This window comes from Augochlora pura, chromosome 2, assembly GCF_028453695.1.
Source record: "Augochlora pura isolate Apur16 chromosome 2, APUR_v2.2.1, whole genome shotgun sequence".
Classification (NCBI taxonomy): Eukaryota; Metazoa; Arthropoda; class Insecta; order Hymenoptera; family Halictidae; genus Augochlora; species Augochlora pura.
Genome location: NC_135773.1, coordinates 11,809,696 through 11,831,113, shown reverse-complemented (window position 1 = coordinate 11,831,113; position 21,418 = coordinate 11,809,696). Strand labels below are relative to the sequence as shown.

Here is a 21,418-nt window from a genome sequence, read left to right as displayed (position 1 = left end):
TTACACTACTTGAAGTTCAAGAAATGTAACTGTGGTTCTATCGATCGTCCCTATTTTTTCTAAACTTCTCCCACCCTCAAATCAGTATGATAAATAATTCTGCACGAACAATTCATCGTTCCTCATTTTTTAAGCACAAATCACTTGTTCAATTATCTTTACTATCTTTTTTTCTAACGTTCGATTTGTGAAGTTACGTCTCTATACGAACAAATCCCACGGACGTACCACCTTAGGAGGGAGGTAAAAATAATGATCGGAACACTACAGAACTTCACTATAATTACCCACACCGAAAGGACGGCTGCAATTTGGTTGGTTTGTATTTTTTGCTTGAATGGTCATGTGCAGTCGTGTCCGTTGATTGCTTGCAATCGCGTAAAAAACAGTTACCGTACCGTTGCCTTTTCGCTTTCGATATCAGGAATAGAAGCGCGATGACAGTAAGCGAGACGACACGATTTGCTCGTGGTTGTTCCACGTGAAACGCTTGTTTAAGTCAACCAAACTCACAAAATAAAACTTTTTGGAAACGGCGTGTTCAATTTTGAAGCGGAAAGAAGTAATTTTTGGGAATTATTCAGAATAGAGAGCGAGAGACCCTTTACTGCTCTCGATAATCCGTGGAAATGTAAGATCGCATTATTTTAACTAGCAAGCGTTTCATTCGCAACAACGATTACATTGACACTTTGCCTACTGAAAGCTTATTGTTAAGCTCGTTATTAAGCTTATTTCTAACTTTATTGCTATATTATTTCACGAGTGAAAAATTTACCATCGGTATTGAAACATTTATTACAAAGTCCTGAATTTTTAACTGTTGGCTTTCAGAAGACAAATGGATCATCGCTGGTAGGTAAATTATAAACATTGCATTTCTTATGTGTTGGAAATGGTTTGCCGAAAATGTTATAGAGCAGCGAAATCGGAGACCCTCTCGCGTACTGTCAACGAATATTTGCGATAGGCGGTGTGATGCCACAGCAAAATAGTCCGAAAATGTTCAAACTAATAGTGTTATATTTCTTTCTCCTAATTCTGATGCAATTTTGGGACACGTACGATGTTTTGCATAATTTCGAGACGTTGGTGGTTAGCGCGACGGAGTGGCCTGTCTCGCTTTCGGTGACGTTAATTCTTGTTCTCATTCGCACGAGCAAGAAATTGCCGGTGTTGATCGATAAAATCCAACAAGATGTAAAGGGCGCGATATCGTTCGAAAACGACGAGGAGAAACGACTTTATCAAAAGTACAACAACATATCCGTTTATTTCGGCAAGTATGTGTCGGCGTATGCATTCGTCGCCGCTTACATGATGTACGCGCGTCCATTAATAGGCCTACTGAAAGATTCTGGTACAGGTAACTTCAGCGGTATATACAGGGTGTCCCAGTTTTTAAGGTTCAAATTTTGTCAGTATATTCTATAGCACAAAGTAAGAAAAAAATGTTATGTAAACATAGGTCATATAGAGCTTTATTAAGCAGTTATAACAAAAATTCAAGAGAGGAATACTAATTAACTTGCTGTTACTTAGATCAACAATATTGTGTTTTTCAGTGCGTTTATGTGAGCTATGTTTACTAATTAAGGTCACCAAACATTTAAATGAATTTTCGCCAGTAATAGCTATTAGTGTAAAGGATTCGGAGGATCTAAAGGACCCAATAGTCGTTAACGTACCGTAAAACCAAGCCACGTGCAGACTGTTAAGGGTATTAGGAAAGCAACGAATTCTTGTTATAACTTCTTAATAAAGCTCGATATGTTTACATAACATTTTTTTCTTACTTTGTGCCATAGAATACACTTACATAGTTTGAACCTTAAAAACTTGGACACCCTGTATTTAGTATTCTCTAATAGTAGTGTTTAATTTTCAACTTTGTTCCAGATAAAGACAACAGCACACAGCCCTACGTGTTGCCATTTCGAGCTCACATGTTTTTCGACTACTATAACAACGCTAAAATATACGCTATGTTATACATTTACCAATTTCCTGCGCCGTTTGTGGCAGTGTATCATGCAGCCGGAGTTAGTCTAATCGTCACCTCGACGCTGCACGTTTGTGGAAAATTATCGATGTTGGCGTGCCGAATACGAATGTCCCTAACGCAATCCACGGAACATTTCCAGCAGAGGATGAAATCTATAGTGAACGAGCATTTGGAGTTGTTGGAGTGAGTACGTAAATTTTCGTTTAACTCAAAAGTTAGAAAAGTTTATTTATTATTGATGATAAAGGGAATAACTTAAAATTTGGTAAAATGATCTCTTCCCGAAAATTTTAAAATAGCATTATTTAGGAGAGTGACGGTGCTAGTAGTGACTACTTGCAGAAGCGGAAAATTTAATTCGGATTATACATTGTTATCTTGTTTTCCAAAAATGAATACACTATATTTATGTGGTACAAATGCAGGGAAGACTTCTTCATATATTTTTTAAATTGTTAACTCGTCAAGAATGCATCTGTAGCCATATCAACCGTAATAAATAGATTTCTGTCGTATAAATAGATGTAAATATCTTCGAGCTCACACTTACCATATTTTTGTCTCAATGAGAATGAAGAGGAATATATAAGGTGTCTTAAAAGTCACTCGACATCGGGAACTAATGGGTTTCACAGATCATCTGAAGCAACTTTTTCCTTAACGAAAGAGCAATCCACGGATTCGTTTACGAATTATTAACGAAAAACGCGGACCAATGAAAGACGGGATTGTCTGACACCTGGCGATCGAACGAACGAGCAGACAAGATCAGTTTTGCTCTGTGGATCAACCGCTTCGCGCAAACCGATCTCGCTTTTCATTGGCTCAAGTTTTTCGTTAATAACACGTAAGCAAAGCCTCGGATTACCATTTTTGCTAAGGAAAGAGTTGCTCAAATAATTTCGGGAACTTCTTAATTCTTGATTGCAAGTGACTTTTGGGACACCTTTTAAAATATAATTATCTGGTATATTTGATTCTCCGACTGTCTCGATTCCCAACATACAGGATAATTGGAATTCTATTTTAATTAACCATTTCTCAGATGCTATTGTGAAATGATAAACGAGATAAAAGTAATAATCTTTGTGAACCGAAAGTAGAATTAGAAGTCTTCACTTAAATAGTTAATTATATCTGCATGAATTTCAGGTTCTCAAATATTCTAAACGACAGTTTCCGGCATATCCTTCTGATAGAATATCTGAACTGTAGTTTCAGATTGGGAATTTCTATGTACGTGGTGATAATCGTATGTAATCGAATCTCTTTAAGGCACATACACTAATGCAAGGCAATGAAAATAACGAGTAGCAGCCGTAAGATTAACCCTTTGCACTCCAAGCTATTTTGACCGTAAATCTGAAATAAAATTTCTGACTCGTAAGATTTCTATTCTATGTAACAAAGTGTCATTTTTTAACTGATTCTTGTAACTGATATCAACAGTTTCAGTGTTTAACCATTTCTTGAAATCTAAATTTCGTTTGTGAAAATTATTTTGAGACATGATAGAACAATTTTAGAGGTGCCTCAGAGTCACCACTCGAGTGCAAAGGGTTAATTGTAGTGTTTCAAAATCACAATGTTTGTTACGAAAATTTGATAATTTTGATTTATAAGAAACAAGTTTCGTAAACGATATTTGATATTTTTTTAATACCTAGCATTAGAAAATAAGAAGATATTATTTCAAAATTCTTTTGCATGTGAGAAGGTAATGTTGGTTTTCCTTCTAACACTGTTTTCATACCGTAGATGCTTGCGAGAGATACAGTGGCTGCTGTCGATTATATTTTGTATGTCATCATCGTGGCAGCCTCGTTGTGTTTGTATTCCTACATTGGTGAACAACTTGCTCAGGCGGTTCGTTTTTATTCATTTCAACCATTAAAAATGCTGTTATACGTCTGTTAAATATACCCTAATAAAAAGCAACCATAACATTTAGTCGCAACAAGTGGGTGAAGCGTTTTACGATACCGATTGGACGAACATCACAAACAGTGACAGAAGATCATTGGCAATCTGTTTGTTAAACGGGCAAAAAGCCGAGTATTTGAAGGCTGGGAAATATTACAGATTTACTCTTTTTGGCTTCAGCGATGTAAGGAGTACCATTTGTTTTTATTTATTAACCCCCTGTACTAGTGCGTCTTTCAGAGCTATTTTGATTACGACTGTTTCATCTTTAATTATTTCCTTGATGTCATGAGATGATTCTTGTGTCCCGATTATCCTCGTTTACTTTCATTCCCAGATTTCAATGACAGGAGATTCAAATTTTCTTTCGATTTAAAAGAAATGATTGGCAGCCATATTTATCGAATCGTGCACGAAACGTTCGTCACGAGTCTGACTCGTTATTATAGTGCAAGGGGTTAATAAAGCAATGAATCTATGCAAACATGTATTTAGTAAAATTACAAAGAAATGATTTCTATCCGTTTCTTTAACAGATTGTAAAATCTTCCATGGCGTTTCTCTCTGTACTGCGAGCAACAGTCAAATGATGCTGGAGAAAGTGATATATAAGTAGGTAATAGTCTAATTGCAAATTTCTATTTTTCATTGCATATGTTTAAAAATAAATATAAAACATAATGAATAAAAACATAAACGTAACATTTTAGTTATTGAAAGTGAAAATAAGAGCAGCGCAAATAATTTCCACGGTGGCGGTATTCGTCTATTTTGAAGTTTCTCTCTATTAATGCACATGTTCGGAGTCTCACGAAGATAAATCTAGTATTTAGGTACTAAAGATAGAAATACAGTGTTCAAAAAAAGTTGGCTTTACTTACTACATTTTTCCCGCATTTGCACAAAAATGTAAGGACTTTTCCATCACCTAGAAGTAGCAAGGATTCTAACAATGCAATATGTTTGTTAATGTTATGATGAAACTCCCAGTCCAGATCGAAATGATGAAACTTTTGGAAGGTGATTCTGGGAGATACTTTCAGCTGCCTGCAATTCTTTACACTAGATATTTGAAGACTGCAAAATGCAACTGAAGTCCTATCGACCGTTCTTACTTCTTGTCGACCCTCGGTTCGGCATGATATAAATAATTCTGCGAGATCGATTGTTCAAATTGCAAGTACAAATCACTAGATCAATTATCTTTGTTACCTTTTTCTGACCTCCGATTTGCGAAGTTTCGTCCCTATTGGAAGAAACCGTGCGCATGTACCATCGCGGGCGGCAGATAAAAAATGACTGAAACTCCACAAAAGTTTTCAGTAATTACCCACATTGTTGGAAAGGTTCAATTTAATTCGCTTTGTCCGTTGAACGCTTGAAATCGCGTAAAAAACACTTGCTATACCGTTGTCGTTTCAGTTTCGAAATCAAGGATAGAAGCGCGATGACAGTAAGCGAGACGATGTGGTTCGCCCCCGGTTGTTCCATGCGAAACGCTTGTTTGCGTCAACTAAATATCATAAAATAAAATACTTTGAAGACGCTGTGTTTAGTTTAGATGAAAAATTTTAGTTGTTCCAACGAGCAAGCGTTTTACACGTAACAATGTTTAAGTTGACACTTTGCCTACCGGTAGCTTATTGCAAAGCTCACGTCTATTCTTTTTGCTGAGTTTGTTCAAAAGTGAAAATTTACCATTGGTACTGAAACATTGATTACAAAGCCCTAAATTATTGACTATTGGCTTTCAAAAAAAAACAAATAGATCATCATTGGTAGGTAAATTATTAACATTGCATTTCTTACGTGTGGGAATTGGTTTGTCGAAAATGTTATAGAGCAGCGATTCCAACGAAATCAGAGACCCTCTCGCGTACTGTCGACGAATATTTACGATAGGCGGTGTGATGCCACATCAAAACAGTCCAAAAATATTTATGCTAATAGTGTCGTATTTCTTTTTCCTAATACTGATGCAAGCTTGGGACACGTACGATGTTTTGCACAATTTCGAGACGTTGGTGGTTAGCGCGACGGAGTGGCCTGTCTCGCTTTCGGTAACGTTAATTCTTGTTCTTATTCGCACGAGCAAGAAATTGCCGGTGGTGATCGGGAAAATCCAAAAAGATATAAAGGGCGCGATATTGTTCGAGAACGACGAGGAGAAACGACTTTATCAAAAGTACAACAGCATATCCGTTTATTTCGGCAAATATGTGTCGGTGTTTGCATTCGTCGTCGCTTACATGATGTTCGCGCGTCCCTTGATAGGTCTACTGACTGCTTCTGGTGCAGGTAATCGTAGCGGGATTCAGTATTCTCACAAATACTAATGTTTAATATCTGAGTATAAAAAATTGTGTTAAAAAATACTAATGTTTAATATCTCAGTATAAAAAATTGCGTTTTTCCGAGTAATAACGTTATTATAGATGAAGACAATAATACACAACCCTACGTACTACCTTTTCGGGCTCATATGTTTTTCGACTACCACTATAACACTAAAATGTACACTATCGTATACATCTGTCAACTTCCTGCTGCGTATCTCGGGGTGTATCATGCAGCAGAAGCTAGTCTGATTGTCACCTCAACGTTACACATTTGCGGAAAATTTTCGATGTTGGCGTGCCGCATACGAATGTCCCTAACGGAATCCACGGAGCATTTCCATCAAAGGATGAAAACTATAGTGATCGAGCATCTGGAGTTGTTGGAGTGAGTACGTAAATTTTTTTCTGATTCAAAAGCTAAAAGAGAAAATTGTTAGGCATGTTTGACTAGCCAGTACAGTCTCTATTCCCGGTATACCGATCGAAATTTTACTGTATTGGAATCTCAGCTTTTAGATACATTTATAGATGAAAAATATTATAAAGATACCAAATCGTCCAAGAAACTCTCCTGTATATGAACCATGCAAACAAAGATTATTTGTCATTGCAAACAAAGAACAATTTAATTTTGGGGAAAATAATATGTTCTTGAAAGTTTTAAAATAGCGTTATTCGAGAAAGTGTCGATGCTGGTGGTGACATTTCGATATAGCTTTCTGGAATCTGTGCAGCGACAAAACATGTATCGTGCGGATGTATACATTATCGACAAATGGTAATATTGAGGTTTTTGAACTCTGCCATAGATAGCACCGCGGGGTTAACAAAAAAATTTTTATGGTTTAAGAAATTGTCACCTCCTTTATGAATATCTTGAGATGCTTAAAATTACCATCAGTAGATGATTTTTGCAAGCAGTTTGATTGTTTTATCACTACGTGTATTGGCGTTGTACGGACACCGTACGTAATCTAATTTAAAATTTAACCATAAGTGATGTCACTTGTCTCAAATAGCGTTATATTTAAACTTTCCGGTGCAGAATATTCTTTTTGGATCTTAGATTGTTCTCTCGTTTTTGAACTATGAATACAGTTCGGTTATATGGTACAAATGTGGGGCTGACCCCTTCACGTTTCTATATTTTCAGAATAATTTTGTGATCTCCAAACTAGCAAATTTCGTGTCATTTTCTGTCCATGTACAATCCATGTACAGTCAAATCTGTTTTTGTGCGGTCCCTATCTACCGCACAAAAAAAAATATTCAGAAACTTCATAAATAGTTATAAAAAATAATTTTTCACAACATATTAAAGAAATTTTTTTTATGCAGTAAAAAGGGACTGCATAAAAAAAGTCTCACTTAGAAAATATGTCAAAGCTTCACGAAATAGCAGGAAAGGGCTTTCCAAACAAAATAAAAATTAAATTACACATTAAAACATGTTAAAAAATTTTAATTTGTACTTTTAAACATTTCTTTTTATTTATTTTAAATTCAATATGTCGATATTCATATACCGCACAAAAAAATGCATAAAAAAAGACCGCACAAACACAGGTTTGACTATATTCCCTTTTTGTTAACTCGGTAAGAATACAGCTGTAACTGCATTAATTAACTACTGAATATTCACTGTTTTGCCAGAAATAAACAGATTTCTTTGGCATAAACCGGATGTAGTAATTACCTGTAAACATTTTTATGTCTCAAAACATTCTTCTATCGTTTAAATTACCATATTTTTGTCGCAGTTATAATAAAATGATAATAAAGAAGTATATATCTTTATCCGGGACTGTCTCTCTTCTGAATATATTGAATAATTCGAGTTCTATTTTATTGGGTCCATTTCTCAATTACTATTGTGAAATGATAAATCCAGTAATGACGTAGAAATTTCTTCCTATCTATAGTAATTTTATTTGTATGTATTTCAGGTTGTCAAATATTCTAAACGACTGTTTCCACCATATCCTTGTGATAGAATATCTGAATTGTAGTTTCAGATTGGGCGTTTCTATGTACGTGGTGATAATCGTATGTAATTGAATCTCTTTAAGGCACTTATATTTAATATAGGAATATAAAGAATTAATATCGTGGGTATATAATCACAATGTTTATTGTGAAAATTAGCTTGACAATCTAAATTGATAAGAAATATATTCCATAGATGAAATTCCATATTTTTTAACATTCTCCATTTGAAAATACTATCTTTTGTATAATACAGATGCTTGCAAAAGATGCGGTAGCTGCTGTTAATTTTATTTTGTATTCTATCATCGTAGCAGCCTGGTTGTATTTGTACTCCTACATTGGCGAACAGCTTGTTCACGAGGTTCGTATTTATTCATTTCAATCATTAATAATACTGAAGTTTGGCTGCGAAATAAAGACTAATACTAAAATTATCTCGATATTTAGTCGCAGCAAGTGGGCGAAGCGTTCTACGATACCGATTGGACGAATATCACAAACAGTGACAGAAGATCTTTGGCAATTTGTTTAATAAACGGACAGAAAGCTGAGTACTTAACGGCTGGGAAATACTACAAATTTACGCTTTTTGGCTTCAGCAATGTAAGCAGTTCCGCTTGTTTCTATTAATTGATAAAACAATGAATAATCGTAGACATGTATTTAGTAAAATTACACGAAAATGATATCTATCGATTTTTTTGAACAGATTGTAAAATCTTCCATGGCGTTTCTCTCTGTACTGCGAACTACAGTCTAATAGAGATAAAGAAAGTAATATATAAGTAGGTGATTGTTTAGCTGCAAATTTCTATTTATCAATGTATGTATAATAAGTTTAGAATTGTTCACTAAAGTTTTTCTGTGCTATGTTTTGCATACTTGTTTTAAAGGTAAAAAAATATAGTTACATTGATAATATATAAATTATGTTTTATTAGTAGGAAAAATTTTTACGTTCTCTTCGGATACCTCAATATTTTCTGTTTTGTAATATTTAAATTGCGGTGATTTGCGTAGAAAAAGTTACCGATGTTTATACTTATGATTAATGAAGAATACTTTGGCGTGTAAGCATTAAGCTTCGTTAACAGTTTGTATAACTGAAGACACATCTAGCAAGTTTTGATCGGTAAAATACAAATTGTATCAAAAGTGTGTTCAAACATCGTTGTATCTTTAATATTGACAAAGATTGACAATCTTCAAGTCGACGCTTCGTTTTTCCTGTAAAAAGACTGGAAAATCGACGCAGGACATATTAACACGTGACATTGTATTTTTTACTTGCTCGTATAATAAGTATTACTCACATTTCTCGCCACTTCCATCAAACTATTTGCCATCGCAGTATCAATTTTCTGCACCATATTGTAGAAATAGCCTTTCTTTTGTAACAAAACGTACGGATGGTCGAATTCCTGAAATGGTCGAACTTAGAAATTAAGTTCTTTAAGAAAAAGACTTACACTATTTTGAAGTATTTTCTCGAAGTAAGGAGGCCACGCCTACCCTAAATATCTCACTTTTCTTTGTTAAAAGGAAAAAAGTCTGAGGAACCAAATCGATAAAAGAATTTGATTTGCCAAAGTCTCAAAAACACTTACCACGAGGCGACCGCGGTCCATTACGAGAATCTTATCGCTATCCATAATAGTATTTAGTCTATGCGCTATAGTGAAGACAGTACAATCCACAAACTTCTTCCTGATCGTTTCTTGGATCAAGGAGTCAGTTTGTGGATCGACGTTGGCGGTAGCTTCGTCTAGCACCATGATCTTATTATTCCTAATCAGTGCTCGAACAAGGCATAATAATTGACGTTGACCAACACTGAAGTTTGACCCCTCCTCAGCCACCTTGGTATCCAGACCGGCGGCCATGTCAGTGATGGTCTCCTTGAGTTCGACTTGTTCCAGAGCTTCCCACAAAACGTTGTCGGAATACTCGTCGAAGGGATCCAGATTACGGCGTAGACTTCCGCCGAACAGTACCGGTTCCTGCGGGATAATGCTGATCTTCGAACGGAAGTCTTGTAACGCCACTGTGTGGGTAGCTATTTCGTCTATAAGGATTTCGCCCTCGATGTAAGCTAATCGGAAGAGCGCGCTAATCAATGAGGTTTTGCCAGCACCGGTTCTCCCGACAACGCCAACCTTCTCTTTGGGCATGATCACAAAGTTAATGTCGTCTAAGATATAGGAACCTTTGGGACCGTACTTCAGTTTCACGTTCCTAAACTCTACGAGCCCCTTCGAGGGCCAATTCTCCGGAGGTTTCTGATCCGGTTTACTTTCCAAGAAGGGTTCCTCTTCGAGGTTACTATACTCCAAGACTCTTTCTATAGATATCATATCGTTCTCCAACTCTGCCGTCTGTCTTATACCCCACTGCAGGTTCATAATAATTGCGCCGATCTGAGTGATTACCAAACCTATGTCACCAGCGATCGCCAGGTCATCGAACACTATGAACATGATCGTCACCAGGGCCATGTACGTCATGCAAATCGTTTCGATGTAGAGACCAAAAGCGCGTGAGCAGGAAAAGAAGAAGTACCAGGCGGAGGAGTGGAGGTCCTGGTGGTTATCGAAGTTCGTGGTTACTAACTTCTCGGCCTTGAACGCCCTTATTGTTGTAAGACCTTGTAATGTAGCACCTACGTGGTCAAACACTGGCGATCGAGCTGGAAACCATAAAAAGCTGGATTATTTTTCTTTTAACTGTGTGAAGCATATTTACTAATGATTTAAAATATTACTGATATAAATATGCTTCCGCAATTTTTAAATATCCTCGTCGCTGAATATATACATATTTCTCTAGAACTATACTTACTGACACCCTCCAGGCGTTTAACGGCCCGACTAGTTGTAATATATACTACTTGCATATAATATAAACCGATACCAAGTAGGACTGTTGGTATAAGCAGCCAGACGCTGACGCTGCAAAGAATTACTATGGTGCCGGTGCAAGTTAAGGCCATCAATAGAACATCGAACATAGTGAATGGCAGCTGTTTGTCGATGATACCAATATCCTTGGACAACCTAAAAATCCCGTTAATGTTGGAATCATCGAAATCCTCGAGAAATGATATTTCTGCATGGAACCGGCTTGAATTATTTTACTATGCTCCAAAGTATCAATCAATCGATGAAGTGGACTAGACCCGTCATTACTTTTTATTATATCAAATTCAATCTTGTAACAGCCTGTAATATAATACAGCTTTTCCTCCATAATGTTACATAGATAAATTGCTAGGATGGAAGCCGAGTCCACACAGAAAATTTATAAATATTGTACATACCTGTTTAATATACGGCCAGCAGGATTAGTATTATAAAAGTACATGGGAGTGCGTACGATGCTGTGGAACATGCGCGCGTGTAAATTTACAGAAGACCGCATGCAAACCGCATAAAACAGGAACGTTTCCATTATAAAGACGAACACGGTGGTCACAGTCAATACACTATAAATATAAATAATACTAGTTCGAGTCAGTGGACCATACCATTGCGTACCATTCTCGTTTTGAACGAATAACGCATTTTCGTTGTTCACCCAGAAGGCGATCAAATATTCAGTGCCACTCGCCATCCCTTGACTGAGAGCGAAACACAATATCATTAGAACAATTAGACATAAGCTATTGCTCTCTTTCAGATAGGTTAACAAGATGCCGATTGAAATCTTGCCGGTGGTCCTGGTTTCGGCAATTTCAATCGGCTCCTCGGAGGCAACAGCTTCCACTTCCTTTGTGTCTTCGATCACCTGTTTCTTCTCCTTCCTGTCCTCCGATTCTTCGGACTCTCCGTTCTCGTGCGTTTTCTGGAAGATCTTCATCATGTCCAGATCCATATTTTGCAGCTCCACGAAACTGCCTTTAGCCGCCACTTTTCCGTTGTCCATCACGATGATCTGATCGGCGAATTTCAGATACTGTGTTTGATGGGTGACCAGGATTCTAGTTTTGTTTTTCAGATAACCGCAAATACACTCTTCGACGATTCGACCGCCCACGTGGGGGTCCACGGCGGATAGAGGATCGTCAAGAAGGTAAATATCAGCCCCCGCGTATACAGCCCGGGCTAAGTTGATCCTAGCTCGTTGACCACCGCTCAAATTGATCCCTCGTTCACCCACCATTGTGCTGTCGCCGTGCGAAAGGTTTATCAAGTCCGTTGTTAATTGACACACTCGAATCACTTCTTTGTAACGAGCTTCGTCCTCGGATTGGCCGAATAGAATGTTTTGCCGCACCGAGGAAGCGAAAATCCAAGGCTGCTGATGCGCGAAACTGATCTTTCCATGTACTTCCAGGACACCTTTTTCCAACGGCAACTCCCGGAGTATCGCTTGCAGTAGGCTACTCTTTCCAGATCCTATTTGACCTATTATGACTATAAAGTTACCCGCTTTCACCGATAAGTCCACGTCCTGCAATGTGTAGTCTCTGAATTGGTCCCACCTGGCAGTGACGTTTTTTAAGTACACGGGTGTCGATTGTGAGGCCAATTGGTTCTGTATCGTATGAGAGTCGGACCTCTCCGGATACATCATGAACTTTTCGAGACGCTTGATCGAGACTGTTGCTTCCGCCAACTGTTGAGTACCTGGATGGGTTGCAAAGTCTCGTTAATATTGTTTCGATTAAATCATGGCAGCTTTTCTTAACTCGTAAAAATTGATGTTTGTTCTACAATTCATAGAGTAATTACGAAGAAACAAGTCAATATAAAAATGTGTATTTAGCAATTGATTGAATTTAAATGATGATAATACTGTGGAAATTGAGTATCAATTTCTTGCTCCTTTAATAATCTACAACGGGTCGTGAAGCTTAAACAATATATCGTTTTGTTTTAGTTATCGTATCGGTCACCGTAACCAGTGTGCCAAAGATACACAATTTATTTAACGCCGATTAGCTGAACAGGCCTTGAGATATCGTGATAAACAATTTAAAATATCGGGATTTTAAGAGAAAAAATATTGAAGTTTTTGCTAAGAACACATTTTCAAAAGCGTACGTTTTAAAGTTAAAAACCTGTCTTTGTAATTCATAAAAAAAGAATATATTACTCTGGCGATTCACTTTCGAAATATATTCGCTTAAAGTTTCGATTACTATTTATTGATGTTTCTATGCCTTCTTAATGAAAATTGTGACATGCAATGTTTTCTCTTTCAGCCACAGATATTATGTCAACGGCCGCGAATACGTTAACACGGTCAGATAATCGGAGTGATGAAAATTGATTTCGATTGAAACAATGGAAGAACTTACTCATAGGGAAGCCGATAGCCATTGAGTTGCGGATGATTACGAAAAACGACGTTATCATGAACACTTTCTCCGCATCAACGGTGTGGCCGGTAAAGACGTACGTCAATATCGTTATGAAGAGGCTAATTCGAGGTATGTTACACTCGAAAATTAAACCGGACTGCTTGACAATGGAGTATTTTTTTATCACGTCTACCTCTTTCCTGGTGGAAAAAGTAACGCATAGAAAGCATCGCATAAAAACTTTCGTATAAAAAGCATCAAAGAAATTACTTGTGGCAATAACTGTTTTAGGTAATAATTTTCGTAAAATTAGCTGCTACATTTTCTAATCATATTTTACCGTGTCCCAGGTGTAATTATACAGGGTATGGCCGAACAACATGTACTATAGAAGCAGATATATATGTGTATAGGGAGACATTTGAGAAAAAATTAAAAAATAAAAGTAAAATCAAATTTTTCATCTGAGGCATTGTTTTCGAGAAAAATGTGTTTGAAAAATCATTCAACTGGCACGTCTAACCATGAAAAATTTTTCAATTTGTTCTTCTTGAAAACGAAGTTTTAAATAACAAACTTGTGTTCTATTTTGTCTTTCTCATTTTTTTTATCAGGTATGATCCTACAGCCGCTTTTACGTATTATTCAGTCGTACTCTGTATGCCAACAAATAAATATAAACTGACGAGGAAGTGGAAATCAGAAATTAGACGAGATAATGCAATCATAAATGTTTTTCTTACCTTCTGGCATTCTCCACAAGAAGAGAATACGGAATCTCCCAAACGTACATCTTGATCAATTCGACACCAGCGATGATCTGATTCATTAACCTGAGTCTATTATCAGTTTTCACTGCCGAACCATAAGTCAAATGCGACACTTTTCGTGCGAGGTATACTGCAGTGTATAAACAAGAAATTTAAACAATAATGTAATTGCCTCACGTTCGGATATACATCGATAAGAAACGCGAATGTTGCTCGGGCTGCTTATCCATTAGCATTTTCCGACAAAGTGTGCTACTCGAAGATATTACAATGTCTTCGGCGAAAAACTAAAGCTACCGACGACACTTACGTTGCAATGGTATGCTCAGTAGGACCACCGACATTCCGGTTATGGCTCCCAATCCTATTTCGCGGAATATAAGATAAGTAACTAGAATCATTTGCATCGGTCCGATCCATAAGTAATTAATACTGCAGACAAAGTAGTCTAGCCTGTTCACGTCGTTGCTCAGGAAGTTCACCATCTACAAAATCGATGCCAAATAAGTCGCAGGATCCGATGAAGACTAACGAGACTCTCCGTTAATTATCTCGTTACCTGTCCGGTGGACGTGTCGTTGTCGAGAACGGAATAGGACAGTCTTAGGATTTTTCTGTATATCAGAGTACAACAAGCGATTCTGACTTTCATGCCCACGTGTATCAAAGTCTGAAAAGCCCAGTGCGAGATAACCCCGTCGACGATAGGGAACAGACAGAACGCCGCCGTGTAATAATACATATCGGTGGTCCATGTTTTCTTACTATCAGAAAAATAACGCAGTAACCTAACCAGCAGGAACGGTTGAATGATTCTAAAAAAACAGAGTGAACAAAGTTACAGCGAATGCTTGCCACGAAATTTTCATCATTAATAATCGGAATGTGTCGAGTTCAGCTGACAGAAAAGAATTATCGACACGTAGCGAGATCGATTTACTAAAAATAATGATCGCGTCAACATAATAACACCAGTTAACCCCTTAACTGTAACACTGGTCTCTAGATCACAGACGAATTCAACTTTCGTTCATCTTCGAGACAGTTTGTAATTTATTGTTATTGATCTATGTATTACGTAAGATGTTTCATAACTACGACCAATGGACAACCAATAGACACTTTGTACCGATGCCAAATAAAGTGTGTCGCGATGGACGTTCGTTATCGTACCGTAGAACGAAATCTTGAAGAAACATCCATAGCGCAGTGTATATGACTGTGCTACCGAAGCATCTGTAAAGTACTCTGTACAAACTCGGCTTAGTGCCGTCCTTCCTCTTCTCACATCGTTTCACTTCGTCCTCCCAATTCTTCACTATGCGTTGACCTAAATTGCTGCTCTTATCCTCCTGCAGAGGACTAGTGAGATCGTCCACGTTTAATTCTCGTTTGAAGCCTTTCGCGAACAGCTTCCATGTCCACCTGTTTCCGTCGAAAATACGTTTTCAAAGCATTGAAATTTTAGGAACGCCGAGGAAAATCTTTCCTTCGATTCTTTTTCCCCGCTGAAAATCAATCTCAAGGATGAGGAAACCCTTTTACAGATGAAATCTTGATTTTTCACGTTATAGTGATAAGAGACGTTCAGCAGAAAGAAAAATTTCGTTGTTAGGATCACATGAATTATATTTGTGCAAATCGTATATTTTAGTTTCACAAATGACTTATTGTATAAGTTTTGTAACTAAGTGTGGAGGAATAGATTCCTTAGACCTTCTAAAGATAAAAATATAAGTAACTTTCTCTTATGCAAAATACGATATCCGTTGAAATAGCATATCCTTACGAGAATGATAGAACCGATAACACATTGGCCTTCTGTCGTGGATTCTTCACTTCCGTTCTTCGGCTTTTCTCCATTTCAGCGAAAGCAGCTTGGTCATCTCAAAGTATTTAGAAAAATATATCTATTCTGTGTCTGTCATTTTTCTGGAATCAAGAGATTGAACAGGAATATAATGAGATACTATCTTAACAGATATTTATATCAGCAAGTTCTTTCTCAATTTTCGATGTACAACTTATCGGTTAAAAATTAAAAGATGCAGATAAAAAAGTAAAACAGAAATGCAGATAAAATAGTAAAACAAAAATGCAGTTATACAGTCTTATCGACTCTAAAATGCAAATTCTTTGAGATTTCGTTTTGTGATATTCCAGGTTTAATTAGTTAATGATTTTACAAAGAACAGGACAAAGGGATCACCGTGAACTCACCAATGCAAATTCTACGGAATCGCGTGCGCGTTTGTTGAAAGTTACAGTAGATGTGAACTGTTCGTGCTACCGATCATTATCGAAGCTTATCGTGGATACATTACAGTCTGGTCAATTATAATAGATTACATCTTCCAGGAAAGCAGAAGGCGATAACAATTTCAAATAAATGGTACAGGTCACCATCCAGCAACCCTTAAGAATGATAAAAGCGATAACTGTTCCAATGCTAAGCAGATGCCAGCCACAGATTTCATGCGAGAGCAATAAACAAATCAAACATGCTGATTACTAGATTATGAGAATAACGGGAACAGTGATTCCTCGACAGAATCGCAATTGGTAAATAAATACGTACCGAGATATATGGGATGCGTATACTATATTTTCGATTACTTTAATCTGAAGTATGGTAATCACAGTCGTGGACACAATCGCGAAGCACTGATGTTGTCTTCGAAGCAGTTTTCGACACACTAAACCCGAAGAACTGTCCTTAATGCTTTAATATCGACTGGCATGTTAAGCCATCTAATATATTTGACTGTCAAAGCGCTTCTAAATTAATCATATAAGGAATATTTGCCGCCTTAACCAAGCCTAATTTACAGACCTCTAAACAGGAACAGTATGAAATCATACCGCGTGCGGTACACATCAGTGAAACGTAGATGCGGGATCATTTAATTCATCATCAGCCCCCTGCTTGGAATGTCACAGTCAATTGCTTTGTTATTCAACAAATCCACTTCCTATACGTAGTCTCGTAATGTTTACATTTTCGATCGGCAGATTTCATTTTGAGAGCAATTGTAGATTAATTGTGAAAACAATGTGCGTGACACAGCGCTATTTAAAATAGTTCAATGCAATTAAACAAAGCAGATGACATGCTCGTTTATCATGAGTTGCATTTTATGATATTTTATGAGTAAACGAACAATGTACGCTCACGTAATATTTCGATTCTGTTCGAAACGGCATATTCCATTGTGATCGATCTATTTACTTTAGCACTGCCTGCCGACAGATTTATAACAGATTTTACGCACACTAGATGTTGACGTTGAACGAGACGAGTGACTACTTTCGATATCAGCGTACACCGAAGTGGTGGTGACAAACAGTTCAAGGAAATGAGAATGATACGAAACACGATTGAAATATCTTTTCCGTTAGGTACAATTCGAGTTGCATCTCTGCGATCGTGCAGTGTATACAGTGTATTAGAATATCACATTATGTGATATTCATATCGAATCAAGACATTGTCGTCTGAACAGAATTTTTCTTCTATATTTTATCAGCCTTTATTTCCAGTCAGATTTACAATCAGGTTACAGAGGCTCACTGTCTCAAGCAGAGTCGACGCACCGCCGGGTTTTCACACGCGCGTCTAAATAAACACTCGTTTTCATTTCAAGATGATTGACCGGCGACACTGTGAACATATGTGCATTGTCTGCCGATTGCAAGACGTACCGAATGCTATCAATAATCAAATCATTTCTTTCTAATTTTGCGTCCCGCAACACAAATATTTGGGCGCGACAGGAGATTTATTACATTGGTCCTTCGATTATGGAGATTCTAGTATAATATTTCCTGCTTACAGAATATATGATCTCACGTTGAAATTTATCAAGGCAGAAAATATTCTTTCGATGAAATTAGGAAATTTTCGATGACGTAATGGGGAATTTTATGTAATTGCTGGCTTTTTTTACACAAACTTTCGGGAATTGATATTTAGAAGATTACAGAATTGTCCAATGCTTGCGTTTTGAATAAATTCAAGAGCGGAACCCTAAGATCAACTTGCTACGACAAGTGTTGTAGCAAAGCTATGAACTACATGCATACTCACAGTGTTTTAAACAACAAATGTGTTTAAGGAAGGAACAAATTACAATAATATATTTCTTCAATGCCATAACTTGTAATTTCATTTGTAGTTTCCTTGATAAATATAACATTTGCGGACAACCTACATTGAGATGATATTACGCTCGACACAGACCTCCTGTTCCTGGGATGCCAAGATTCCACGGAGTAGATGTGGAAATTTTTCGTAGTCCACGAGCATGAGAAAGATGAGCGTAGAATCATGGAGTCACAAGTATTAATTGACCGTTCAAGGATATTCAATTCTCTTCTGCCTTTGCGTTCTAAGACTTTTCATCACGGATTCGAGGCGATTGCAGCATATATTACACAAAGTGGTAACGAGAGTCGATGTAAACATTTGGTATAAGATATTGCTATATAAACAATGTAGACGAAATGCGGTGTCACTGAATCGTATCGAGTAAAACGTTGTTGAGGATTTCAAGGTAACCCCTATATACTTGCTTAAATATTTAAAATAAATAGAATTTTCTGTTGAAAACATTGTACTAATTAGAGACGGTGCAAGAATACAAATAACTAGAGAAAACATTTAACAAAGTAAAAGAATAGTCTGATTATAAAGACGTGTGTAACAGGTAACAATGCAACTTCGATATCTTTTAAGACTTCAATTGTTTTATGTGAAAAGTGTTACATCTAATTTAACACGTTGACGATGGCTTGACCTGCCGGTGGATCATACGTGTTAGACCCGTGGACTGCGTACATTTGTTTATTTTGATTGCATTTCACAAAATAGATACTACAAAATAGGTTTATGTTATTCTATCTGAACATTATAAACAGATATTCAATAGTAAAAACATAGAAATTCAATATTATAAACTTAACATAATTATTTATTTTTTGTAAATTTCGGATGCCGAATCACAGAGAAAATTGTGAATATTGGCGCCGACATCAACGTGGTAAAACTATATTTCGTACGTGAATATATTTCTACCTATACTTCTTTTTTTTTAATTCGTAGGCACCAAGGTGAACAAAAAGACCAGCATAGATGTCTTAATTATTCCAGCGTAAAATAAACATAAGTGACTAACTGATATGCATAGCATCTATATGTATAGTATAGTTTTTAATGAACGCCTCCACCAATTGCCGCAGTAAAGGAACGAACACGCACGTGCGAACAATTAGTCCAGAATTCTGATAAAAGGAAAAGAATATTTGAAATTTTACACGAGGAAAACACAGTGATATGATTCAATGCTCGGAAGAAAGAGTTTCGTGAAAAGAAAAGAAAGAAAATGTCACGGGCCCCTATGCCACTATTGTGACATGATGACTAATTAGGATGATATATTCTCTCCACATTGATACAGGATTGTTTTACTTCGCAGCTTTTTTGTCTTTTTGAAAGAAATCTGCCTTAATATTATTAGCAATTTGGAATATCTTAAATAATTGACCTTTTTTTCGTGCAGCCGCTCTCATAATGGAACATTTCTCTCTCTCTCTCTCTCCTTTTTTTCTTTGTCAAGGGTTCGCATTTACCAACCTCGTGGAAATAAAAGAAATCTTGATTTTTTTCAGAGCAATAATGTCGCTTCTAATACCCGGGTTCTTCTCATTATAGATTACTGAGAGAGATGCAAACAAAATGCTTTCTCATACCCAGGACTTGAAAAGGTTCCGAAAATAACTGTTTCAAACCGTAATACAATAGTTCTGGTGAAAACTGAAGAATCTTTATTCTGAATAACTGTTATGAAGAACCAAAAATCGAACTACATAGTTTAAGCTCAGGTTCTTACATTAAAACCTATATAGAACCTAAAAACAACGATTATTTATGTTACCTATGCTATTATATTACCTATATTATAAGAGTTTTCGAGCCTTCGTGTATCTTGCTCGCTTTCGCTCGTCCTCTAAATGATAATTAATTCCGATATTCATGAACAGAAACGTTTATCTATTGATAATATAAACATCCGTATGATACAGATATATTGCTAATATCGATTTACTACTGGAGATTCCACGAGACAAAGGCATAATAGCACCGATACTTACATTTATAAGACCGAAACAAACTTTACCAAACTTTTATACACTTGATATTCCAATGCATGTAACTTGTGTCTTTGGATTTAAATTCAAATTTTACCCGATTCTAGTATAAGTCGAATCGAAGTTTGGATTCGAAATAGTGTTAGTTCCTCATTATCGATTCTAATAAAAATAAGTTAAATTCTAACATATCTCACCGACGAAAGATGGTGTAATTGTTGGCAGAACACTCGCGTCACTGTGATAATGGACGAAGACCAGTACTTTGGTGTTCGATGTCACTACCGGTGATTGTTGACAACTGCCAGCGAAACCGAATCACAACGTACCGTGCTACACACCGTCTAGCAGTGTGTACCAAACTAACGTACTAAACGAGTGAGTACAAACATTTATGCATGCTCTGTTACACCACGAACTATGGGGACCTCAGGTCTGCAGTTATACGCATTCCATGCTGTAGTCGTATAGTATCGATCAAGGTAATACTTTTCCTTCGATTCGTAGGTAGTTCTTTTCTATCAATTGTGCAACACTCGTGCTTAAACGGTCAGTCACTGTATATCTACTATTCTAAGGGTTGCCGGTTTCACAATGAACGTACGTGTGCGATCGACCGAGTCCTGTCACCAGACTTGTACTTACCAGCCGATTAGAAACTCACGTTTTTCGCAATACATCTCAGTGAGAAGTGATTCTTTATAAGAATTCCTTTTGTTTTATTTCAAGGCAAAGCCCCATTAAACGGGGAACGTGTTCCGAGACGAAACGAAGTTTGTGATTCACAGAGTTGCACCTGGTGCAAATGGACTAACGGAGCCATCTTTGGCAAACAGGACGAATCACGTACTGGTTAGGTAGCGGGATGTTTAAATCTGGACCGAGCGTAGAGTAGGTTTCAGCTGTTAATATTCTGTTTACGTAATTGGATACACAGGAAGCT

The 21,418-nt window shown here is 36.9% G+C and overlaps 2 protein-coding genes across 6 annotated transcripts; one reads left to right on the top strand and one right to left on the bottom strand.

The window, feature by feature from the left end:
• The first annotated feature begins 364 nt into the window (after nt 1–364).
• On the top strand, nt 365–9,475 carry LOC144478244 (uncharacterized). Its single transcript, XM_078195996.1, is given in 14 exon segments — nt 365–443; nt 919–1,366; nt 1,900–2,188; nt 3,158–3,257; nt 3,764–3,871; nt 3,957–4,112; nt 4,465–4,509; nt 4,995–5,059; nt 5,655–6,226; nt 6,364–6,652; nt 8,214–8,313; nt 8,510–8,617; nt 8,704–8,859; nt 8,966–9,475. Coding segments are annotated over 14 exon segments (2,493 nt in total). The 5' UTR covers nt 365–437; the 3' UTR covers nt 9,017–9,475.
• On the bottom strand, nt 9,354–21,310 carry LOC144473098 (putative multidrug resistance-associated protein lethal(2)03659). Of its 5 annotated transcripts, none has more exons than XM_078186686.1 (12): nt 21,121–21,310; nt 16,118–16,260; nt 15,502–15,753; nt 14,888–15,143; nt 14,639–14,813; nt 14,302–14,458; nt 13,556–13,758; nt 11,573–12,881; nt 11,095–11,309; nt 9,864–10,942; nt 9,570–9,677; nt 9,354–9,494 (listed from the first exon to the last, which is right to left on the bottom strand). In XM_078186686.1, exons 2-12 carry the CDS (start codon nt 16,189–16,191, stop codon nt 9,462–9,464), a joined length of 3,861 nt encoding a protein of 1,286 aa, XP_078042812.1. In that variant the 5' UTR covers nt 16,192–16,260; nt 21,121–21,310; the 3' UTR covers nt 9,354–9,461. The 5 variants fall into 5 exon arrangements, with proteins under 5 accessions (XP_078042812.1, XP_078042836.1, XP_078042821.1 ...); XM_078186710.1 differs by having other exon boundaries at nt 21,140–21,310; XM_078186695.1 differs by lacking the exon at nt 21,121–21,310 and adding an exon at nt 20,673–21,099.
• Between the last annotated feature and the right edge of the window lie 108 nt (nt 21,311–21,418).

Bases quoted from the DNA above. Each gene is read 5' to 3' on its own strand.
- LOC144473098 (XM_078186686.1), bottom strand. From the start codon at position 16,191: ATGGAGAAAAGCCGAAGAACGGAAGTGAAGAATCCACGACAGAAGGCC. The intron at 15,754-16,117 runs GTAAGGATATGC...CGACGGAAACAG, and splicing joins TTATCGGTTCTATCATTCTC to GTGGACATGGAAGCTGTTCG. The intron at 11,310-11,572 runs GTATGTACAATA...CGGGATTTTTAG, and splicing joins GCTGGCCGTATATTAAACAG to GTTGTCCAAGGATATTGGTA.